We start from the raw sequence: 9,211 nt of genomic DNA on the forward strand, positions 1-9,211 counted from the left end.
TTGATGCTGGTTGCAGAGAGTTGTCCTCTCTGGTTGTGTAACAGGAAGTCAGCTGAGCCTCATGCTGCTCCAGAGGGAGCAGCGACGGGACAAAGGAACGCTGCACATAGGAAACCTTCTCATTCTGGAGCAATTAGCATGCATGGATAACTCCCTGAGAAAATCTGATGCATAGATCATTGAAAAAAAATAAAAATAAAGATCAGAGGAAGAGATGATCAGATCATCAGACCCGGTTCTGGTTCAGATAAAGCCAAACCACAGAGAACTGCTGTTCCACATTAAGAGTCAGCTGAGGAGGACCATTAGTCAGAACGTCTCCCTGGTTCTGACAAGATTCTGGGAAAACTAAAAGCAGAATTTAACCTGATTATCACCCGTTCATTTCTAACATACAGAATTAACATGCAGGCATTTCCAGTTCAGGAAAACGTCGTTCAGGTCTTCAAACGGTTTCCATGGGAACAGTAAGCTTTAACATTTATTTAAAGAAAAAATTATAAAATTAAAGAAATGGAGAATAAAATGAACATAAATATGAATATGTTACAGAACCGTGCAGAATCAGTCTGTTCTTTTTACCTTAGTTTGGTGTTGTGCCCTCTGCGTCCGGCAGGGGGCGGTGCGCTGCAGGCTGCAGCGAGCGATCCACAGGAGAAGAAGAAAAAGAAGGGAAAAGAAGAAGAAGATCGGCAGGAAGCGAAGATGTAAACAAATCAGAAACTTTCCTGATCTGGATTAAACGGAACCATTTTCCATCTTTAGCTGGATCAGTTGGGTTCGACACTAAAAGCAATTCCTGAGCTCGGTCAGCCGAACCGGCTGCTGTTCTGCTCCCCGGGCTGGGTTCGGACTCCGATCCCGGGTCTTTGTTTCGCTTTGGATCGAAATGGACGATAACAAGGTAATGAGTCACTCTACCGAACCGGGCTCGTCCAAAATCAACTGGATTAGCCCACCGAACTCGGTTAGAACCCACCGAAACCGGTTCACGGAACCTTTGTACCGTGAACCCGGTACAAAGGTTCGGTTCTGATTGGTCAGGATTCTGTCTCCGGATCGGTTCTGCTGAAACAGAATCGATCTCCTATACTGTAAACATAGCTAGTGGTTCCCCCACTTCGGTACAGACAGAGGCTGGGCTTTGGTTCTGATGCCGCGTTGCTAGTTCTGGAAGGTTCTGCAGGTCCATTAGTAGGTAATCAGGGGTGTGCGCATGCTCAGTGCGGTTCAGATGAAACAGGTTGGTTCTAATGGAGGTCTGGAGTCGGTTCTGAACTCTGAGCAGGTTTTGTTTTCTCTGGGTCAGGGGTTCTGAGATAGAGTTCTTTTGGACCGCAAAGCACCTGGAAGGGTGTGAATACATTTTACTGTTCTGTAACATGAATCGGGTTTTATTCCGAAAATCAAAATAAGAACCGGAAGTAAAGCAAATTTCAAAGGTCCAACAGGTGAAAACCATTAAAGTTCTGGTTCTGTATCTTATACTGGATTTAGCTCCATAACTACAGACCCATTCCTGAACCCGTCCTCTGGTTCCGTCCTCTCCCCCCAGATGGTGGCTGGAAAAGTGAAGAAGCCCGGGAAACGCGGCCGGAAGCCGGCTAAGATCGACCTGAAGGCCAAGCTGGAGCGGAGCCGGCAGAGCGCCAGGGAGTGCCGGGCCCGCAAGAAGCTGCGCTACCAGTACCTGGAGGAACTGGTTTCCAGTAAGGAGAGGGCCATCTGCGCGCTGCGGGAGGAGCTGGAGATGGTGAGCTGCTGCGGGACACTTCCGGTTCTGTCCCTTGCTTCGCTTCCTGTTACGGTTCTACTCACTGAATCTGGACCGATCAGAACCAAGACACTAGGTTCTGACTGGTTCTGGTTAAACCTGGGTCCGTCCATCCATCCATCACCTAAAACACCAAAGTTTCCCAGTGAATTCAGCCATTTGAATTGGACTCATTTAATCAGAACCAGTTCATTATCAGAACCGTGTTGCTGTGGTTCTGGTGCGGCTCGGTCTCACCTGCCTCTCTCCCTGCAGTACAAGCAGTGGTGCTCGGCCATGGATCAGGGCAAGATCCCGTCGGAGATCAAAGCTCTGCTGACCGGAGACGAGCAGAAGATTCCTCAGAGCAGCGCCGGCACCAAGGCGGCCAAGAACAGCAAGAACAGCAGCGCTGGCGCCGTCCAGAGCTAGGCCGCCATGTCAGCTACAGACTCCATGACCGCAAACAACCTGGAGACCGCCCGGATAAACCCCGGATTCCGGGGTCCGCGCCATCTGCTCTGATCTCTCCTCACGTTGCTGAGGTCGGCCATCTTGTCTTCTCCCCGCTTCCAGCCTCCCACCTGTTCAGGCGACACTCTGAGCGGTTACCTGGCTGTTTCAAGGTCACATGATCCGCTCGGCTTTCAGCTCCTGAGAAAAATACGTTAAAGTCTGATCATCTCGCTAAACGTTTGTGCTCTGGATCGGCCGGTTCTGGATCTGACTAATCCAGTCTTGGATCCGTTTTTTGCTTCATTTTCAGGTGATTCTGTCTAAATCAGCAGATCCAGAACCCATTTTCCGAGGAATCCCAGATTTTCTGTTCTGGTTCTGGTCGTAATCCTTCCTGAATGTTGTGCACTTTCTTTATTGTAGCAGACGCACTTTGTGAGTTCTGAAGAACCTTTGTAGCTTTTACAGAATTTCAATTTGTCAAAGCAAATAAACCAGAATCATGATTCTGATGAAAATTCTCGGCTTCCTTTATTTCATTTTTACATCATTTACCAGAACCGGGTTCCCTCTGATTCTGGTTCCGGTTCTGAGTGGTAACAGCTAAAGACAGCCTCCAGCGCCACCTACACTACATCCAGTTAACTCTTCGGCTTCGGTCGAGTTGGTGAGGTAATCAGAACCAGTTTCACGGTTCTGCTAGCGTCTCTTGAAGCAACACATGACGTCAGCGCTACGTCAGTTTTTACTAACGTTAGCTTCTAGCTCACAAATCACACAAGTAGCTGTTGATGTTGATTACTGGCTGCGCTCATGAAGCAACATGAAAACATGAGGCGTGACGTAGGAAACATGGCTGCCAGGAGCGCGGTCCAATCAGAAAGAAGCCCTTTAAACCAACAAACAGTCTGGGAGTCTCAGTGTTCGGTCACACAGGAAGACATCAACACAAATCATTTGGTTTATTTAACCTCTCAACAAAAAAAATGTGGCTGTTTGTTTTTTTAAAGTCATATCTTCAAATTATTCATATATGTATAAATGCCAGGGTTCCAACTTCAATGTTTAATTACATATTTTGTTTAGAAGCTAAATATTTAGCTTTCAAATTAAGTATTTAGAGAACAAATGTTTTAGTTTAGCTAACTAAGTATTTAGTTAGCTAAACTAACTAAATATTTAGGTTGTAACTAAATATTTAGTTAGCAAAATAAACATTTAACCTGGATAGTACCGCCAAATCAAATATTTATTTCAAATTAAATATAACTAAACATCTTATAGTAATATTAGCTAAATATTTGGTTACAACCTAAATATTTAAGTATTTGGAACGCAAGCAAAATATTTAGCTTGCTATCTAAATGCTTAGCTTGCACATTTTGTCCTCTATGTCAGGCTAAATAACCCAAATTATTGTTGGCAATTTTTTACTGTGTAACTTGACAAACGGCGCCCAATAACCGTGGCGTTGGCTCAGTCGCTCAAACGAAAGTGTTGGGCGGGTTGGTGTTGGTGGGCCAGGCTACCTTCTTCTCCTTCGCCTCCCGGTCAAACGCATTGTACACCGAGTCCTTGGTGATGGTCTTAGCTTGGACAGGGATTTCCACCACCCCAACGTAGTTTTTCTTGGCCATCCGGGAGCTGGCAGTGATGGTGTAAGCGTTGCTGCGGTAGCACTTCATGGATGACATACAGAAGGTCTCTCGCATGCCGCGCCTGAAGTTGGCATTGTAGACGGAGTACAGGGTGGGTTTGGAGGCCGTGGAGCTGAAGCAGATCCAAGCGATGGTTGTGAAGAACAGCAGCTCCTGCCTGCCGGGGGTGTCGGCCTCCTCAGGGTGCCACAGCTGGGCCACGTAGAAGGGCGTCCAGGTGAGGAAGAAAACTGAGTTCAGCATGAGGAACATCTTGATGGTCTTAACTTTAGTCCGCGGGACGATGTTCATGGTCCGACGCACCGTATGGCCGTCAGCTCCGATCCTCCAGATGTAGCGAACCACCTGCTGGTAGAAGGAAATGATGAGTCCAACTGGGACCAGAAAGCCAACCAGAAGGTGAAATGCAGCGTAGGTGATACTACCCCAACTGCTGGGGAGGAAAAAGTCACAATGACTGTCTGCAGAGCCATAAAAGAAAAAACAAGGGGCGATAAAGGCTGCATCAAACAACCATGAGGCCAGAATCATCTTCTTGGCCTTTTCTCTGGACACCTTGAAGCTGAGCGGATAGACGATGGTGTAGAAGCGGTCCACAGAGATCGACAGCAGGACATAAACCTGGACGCCGGGGCACAGGTGCTGCAGGTAACGAACAACCTTGCAGGCAGCAGCGCTCAGAGGCCATTGTCCTGCAGCCACCTGCAGAAGGACAAACGGAGCCCAGCCCAGGCTCATGAGCAGGTCTGCACACGCCATGGACACCACAAAGTAGTTGGTAGTGGACTGAGTCCGCCGGCTCCTGTGGATGACCAGGCAAACGAGGGCATTTCCCAGGATGGAGACCAGCCAGAGGAAGCCGAACACCAGGCCCAGGATAGCGACCTCCCCTGAGGACAGGTCACCAGAGGCGGCGGTGGCGTTGGGCTGCCTGGGGGTCGAGCCCTCGAGGCTGTAGAGCGCAGAGGTAGGCAAGGCAGCCAGCACCGTGAAGTTCTCTTTCTTGGAGAAGTTAAATGACATCTGATTCTTGAAGAACGGGGAGTAGAAGGAGGGATTCAAACCAACTCTGTTTGTGGACTGAGCATACACCATTTCTATATCGCAGCGTCACAGATGAGCTGTGGAGACAGAAACAGACAGTCACTAGACAGACAGAGCTGAGAGAACAACCTTCTGGAACTTATTTATAAAGCAGGTCCGGTACCTCTGATGGTACCGGACCTGCTGAGGTAGGCAAGAACCTAAACATGGAAGGTTAGTAAAACTCAGCGTTGGCTCTAGATTGGATGATCAGTCAGTAACCAAACAAGTTAACAGACTGGCCAGCGGTTGGATGTTGGTAAGGGTAACGGGTTGCTAGGTAAAAGAGGAAGTTGTTGGGTGAGTTTCATCTCCATGGAAAAGCCCGCTCCCTTCCAGCCTTTTCATTGTTTAATTGGTCAAAAGATTTTAATGTAATGCTAGATGTTGATCCAGCTATGAGATCAGAGAGTGGTTGGTTGGTAACGATGCCCAGGGAGTTAGCTACATGGTTGACTGGTTGGTTGTTGGTGGCCATCTGCTGGTTGGTTGGTCAAAAGATTTTAATGTAATGCTAGTTAGTAGTTTGGTTCCTTGGCCAGTTCAGTTGGTAAATAAGACTGCATTGTAATTTGTGGGGTTAGTAAGGTTTCCCCCTGCTGGTCGATGAACAGACCAAGAGTAGAGTGGGGAGGAGTTGCTAGTTAGGTTGACTTACTGACTGCTGAATGGTTTGGTTGATGGTTTTTTATCCTGGGTAGACTGGTTGCGTTCATTGACAGGTTGGTGTTTTAACTGGGTGGATACATTAGAAAGATAAGAAAATGACGGCCATGTTGGTTTTACTAGATTGATCCATAAGCAGGCTGGAGCAGGATGTGTTCCTGTCAGTCGGTGGTTGAGTTAATCAGGTCACTGGTTACCAAACACCTCCTCCTCATAACAGCCACAGATTTCATTGCTCCTGATTTCCAGTCCCTCACTGGGACCAGTTAGGACTCTGCAGGGACCTGCGGCTCCTCTGGGGGAACCCATTAGCGCTGGGAGGGACCCATGAGAGAAAACTGTGTTTACAGACGCCGACCTGTTGGCACGGCTGGATTTACTCGTTAGTAACCTGTTAGAGCGAGCCAAACGGGTCGGAACCGGAGATCCAAACGCCGATCTGGATCGTCTTCTTGTTAGAAAACACTTTTCTGGATGGATTCCCTCTGAGCTTAAAGCTCCCGAATTAAATCGTGGTTAAGATTTTCTGGCTAAAGAAATCCTGGACCTGCCTCAGATCCGGAGGAAATATGCACAAAAACACAAACCAATCAAGAGTCCTGATCACAGCAGCAAAACAACAAAATCAATCAAACTTATTGATTTTCTCCCAAATGAAAGGAAAAAATTCAGACTCATAAAAATATGTTTTAAACTCTTTCAAAATAAGAAAATGAAGTCATAAACTGAGATCAGGACAGAAATGATTTTGTTTGGTCCAGTTAATATTCAGGTCCGGTTCTGATTGAGACCCAGACGCTCCAGAATCTGGATGCATCATGAACGAAACCAGCAAACCTTCCTCCTTAAACTCAGCCTCCATCTTCATCACCGCCTTCACGTCCAACCTGGACTCGTGGAAAAATACTGGCGCCACCGTCACAAGCGCACATGTTTCTAAACCCAAACCATTAAGACCGAACCGAACCGAATCTTACATGTTCGGCATCACTGGAGCTTCCTGTCATCGTTCTTCCTCCTGGACCTCCGGATCTTCATCCTCTTCACACGTAAACAAACCGTGTCGCAGCGTCAGCGAGGCGGCCAAACATCTGCTGCTGCTAGACGGAACCGAACCAGCGGTGCGGCGGGTTCCGAATCCGCTACAGAATCCGGACCAGCGGGAGGAAGAGGAGCTTCATCCCGGGGTTTTCAGCAGCAGGAGGAAGAGGAGGCGGCAGACATCATGGCTGTCCGTCTTCAGGATGAAGCTGACGATGAAGAGGAGGCGCAGCAGGGCGGGCCGAGAGCTTTCTGGGGCCCGGGGCGGGAAAACAAGGGGGGGGGGACAAGAATAAAGGATAAGGAAAATGTTCCGTTCATTTATTAATCAGATTTCATAAAAGTCATGAAAGAAACAAAAGTAACAAAAGAAGACACACCTTTAAGGAACAGGCTTAAAACAGGTGAAGAACATCTCCATTAGGACCCAGAAATGGTTCTGCTTTTCTCATGATTTCTTGTCATGTAATTGTTAATGAAGCACTATTTTAATTTAGTTAATTTTTATAGAACAACTGCTAAATGGACTATAATCGAAAACTAGCTTCCTTTAGTTGGCTCAGGTTAACTTAAATTATGTTTATTATTGAGCACTGTCCCTTTAAAATTACATTTGAACTGAATGAGTTCGTGTTCGTAGTTCTTTAACACGTAAAACAACATCCAAGGTTCTGTTAGAAAGTCCGAAGATTCAGTCAGCAATAATCTGAAGATAAAAATAAATAATCTGTTATTTCCACAATATTATACGATCCGGACCTCAAGAACAGACCGGTCCAGATGGAGGTTCTGGTTCTGAGCCCAACCGTAGAGCACAGGACACAACCAGAACCAGAACCAGTTCCCAAGCAGAAGAAATTGATGCTTCTTACCTGAGTGAATGAAGTCAGGGTTCGACTCTGAGCCAGGTGAGCTAAACAGACCCGGAAGTCCGACCCTCATGCGGGGTCCAGACCAGCAGGGGGCGCTGTTCCGAACCTGGAGATGAAACCGAGATCCGAAGGAGAACCGGAACCGAGGCATTAGAGGGGCCCAGCAGGAGAGGAAGAGCTTCATCAGCTTCATCTTCATCAGGATCAAAGATGCTCTCATGAAGACAGATGCATCACTCCTGGTGATGAAGAGGCCTCATCTTTATCTTTTCTGGGCTCTGATTGGTTGACCTCATCTAGAAACTAGAACCTGACCTGTTCTGCAGCAGCAGTTACCATGGTAACAGGCAGGAAGTGCATGGACCTCCGGCTGGATCTCGGTGAAATTCTCCAGACTGAGGCAGAATTTCATGAACAGGCTCAGATCCGGTTCAGCCCACAGCATGATGCAGCCGCTGCCATAGAGGGCGCTGTTCACACTGATAGCTCTGACCTTTAACCTTGGGCTGCCTGGACCTGCAGCCTCTATGTGGCTCTGTAAAAGGAGACAACCGCCTGCTCTGATTGGCTGTGGTCTCAGCTAGTTGCCATGACGACTGCAGCACAAGCCGGTTGCCATAGGAAACCAGCAGCAGAGTGGAAAGGAGCAAAACAAAGGCTCCCTGAACGAACAGATTTGAACCAGGACGAGAAAAAGGAACCAAAACCTCCAGAACGTTCTGACAGCGGAGGAAAAATCAAATCTGGTTCAGATTCCAGAAAATGTTTCAGAGCACAGCAGAGTACAATCCAAATGAAACTGGTGATCAGAACCGATTGGACCTGTGAGCCGAGCGGCACCGAGAGGACCAATCAGAGTGAAGAAGAAACAGAAACATGTGAATATGTGAATAAACCCATTTATCATCATCAAAAGCAGGAATAAACATTTGGCAGGCTGGCAGCACGTCCGCGCCCCCTGCTGGACGCCAGAGAACAGCCAGTCCGGCAGGGGGCGCTGTTGGCCCGGCCTGCCTTCAGCCATCCAGAACCAAGTGTTACAGGAGGCTGGTTCGGATCGGTCAGAGGACTCGGAACCACATACAAAGTTTTGTTAGAGGTTTCTAAAAGAGTCAGAACCAGGTCAGAATTGGATCAGAACCTGGTCAAAATCTGGCCTGGAACAAAAGTTCTGGAAAAACAGAACCTGGAAATCAGATATTCTGCCTGATTTGAAGTGTGGGGGAAGCAGGGGGGCTGGTTGACCTTTCATGACCTCTAGAAGCATTTCTTAGTGTCTTTAAAATGATGTGAGCAGCACAAAGGAAACTTCTTGCTGCACAAACGTAGCACAAATGTTTGATACTAATTTTGTCTGATTTGAAGAAGGTGAGGAGCCAACGTCACTCAGGTTCTGGCTCTGCTTTCACTTTATTTCTGTATTAAGCGGAACCAGGAAAGTAACGAGGATTACTGAAAAGAAAAGAAGCAAAGAAAGCTGATTGGACATTGAACTGGGTTTATTCTAATGTCTTTGTGAACAATTAAAGCTTTCACCAAAATGATCCAAATTACTTCCCAAACATCCTGGGGAACTTTATCTGATCCAGAACGTTCTTGGCGATTTATTCAGCTGAATTATGTGGGTCGATGAGTGCTTTGGTCTTTAACAGAACCGTCATGTAAACTGGGTTTACTGTTTA

At 47.2% G+C, this 9,211-nt stretch overlaps 2 protein-coding genes across 2 annotated transcripts; one reads left to right on the forward strand and one right to left on the reverse strand.

The window, feature by feature from the left end:
* The first annotated feature begins 638 nt into the window (after window positions 1-638).
* On the forward strand, window positions 639-2,729 carry crebl2 (cAMP responsive element binding protein like 2). The gene is made up of 3 exons (XM_005809686.2): window positions 639-904; window positions 1,556-1,753; window positions 2,030-2,729. Exons 1-3 carry the CDS (start codon window positions 890-892, stop codon window positions 2,183-2,185), a joined length of 369 nt encoding a protein of 122 aa, XP_005809743.1. The 5' UTR covers window positions 639-889; the 3' UTR covers window positions 2,186-2,729.
* A 764-nt stretch (window positions 2,730-3,493) lies between these two features.
* gpr19 (G protein-coupled receptor 19) lies at window positions 3,494-8,922 on the reverse strand. Its single transcript, XM_005809687.2, has 3 exons — window positions 7,038-8,922; window positions 6,594-6,909; window positions 3,494-4,988 (listed from the first exon to the last, which is right to left on the reverse strand). Exon 3 carries the CDS (start codon window positions 4,960-4,962, stop codon window positions 3,694-3,696), a length of 1,269 nt encoding a protein of 422 aa, XP_005809744.1. The 5' UTR covers window positions 4,963-4,988; window positions 6,594-6,909; window positions 7,038-8,922; the 3' UTR covers window positions 3,494-3,693.
* Window positions 8,923-9,211: the final 289 nt, after the last annotated feature.

The sequence above is a fragment of the Xiphophorus maculatus genome, chromosome 17, assembly GCF_002775205.1.
Source record: "Xiphophorus maculatus strain JP 163 A chromosome 17, X_maculatus-5.0-male, whole genome shotgun sequence".
Taxonomy (NCBI): Eukaryota; Metazoa; Chordata; class Actinopteri; order Cyprinodontiformes; family Poeciliidae; genus Xiphophorus; species Xiphophorus maculatus.

What these genes read in the sequence shown, in the direction of transcription:
- gpr19 (XM_005809687.2), bottom strand. Translation starts at nt 4,962, where the DNA reads ATGGTGTATGCTCAGTCCACAAACAGAGTTGGTTTGAATCCCTCCTTC.
- crebl2 (XM_005809686.2), top strand. An exon ending in TGCGGGAGGAGCTGGAGATG is followed by an intron (nt 1,754 to 2,029) that starts GTGAGCTGCTGC and finishes CTCTCCCTGCAG; the next exon opens with TACAAGCAGTGGTGCTCGGC.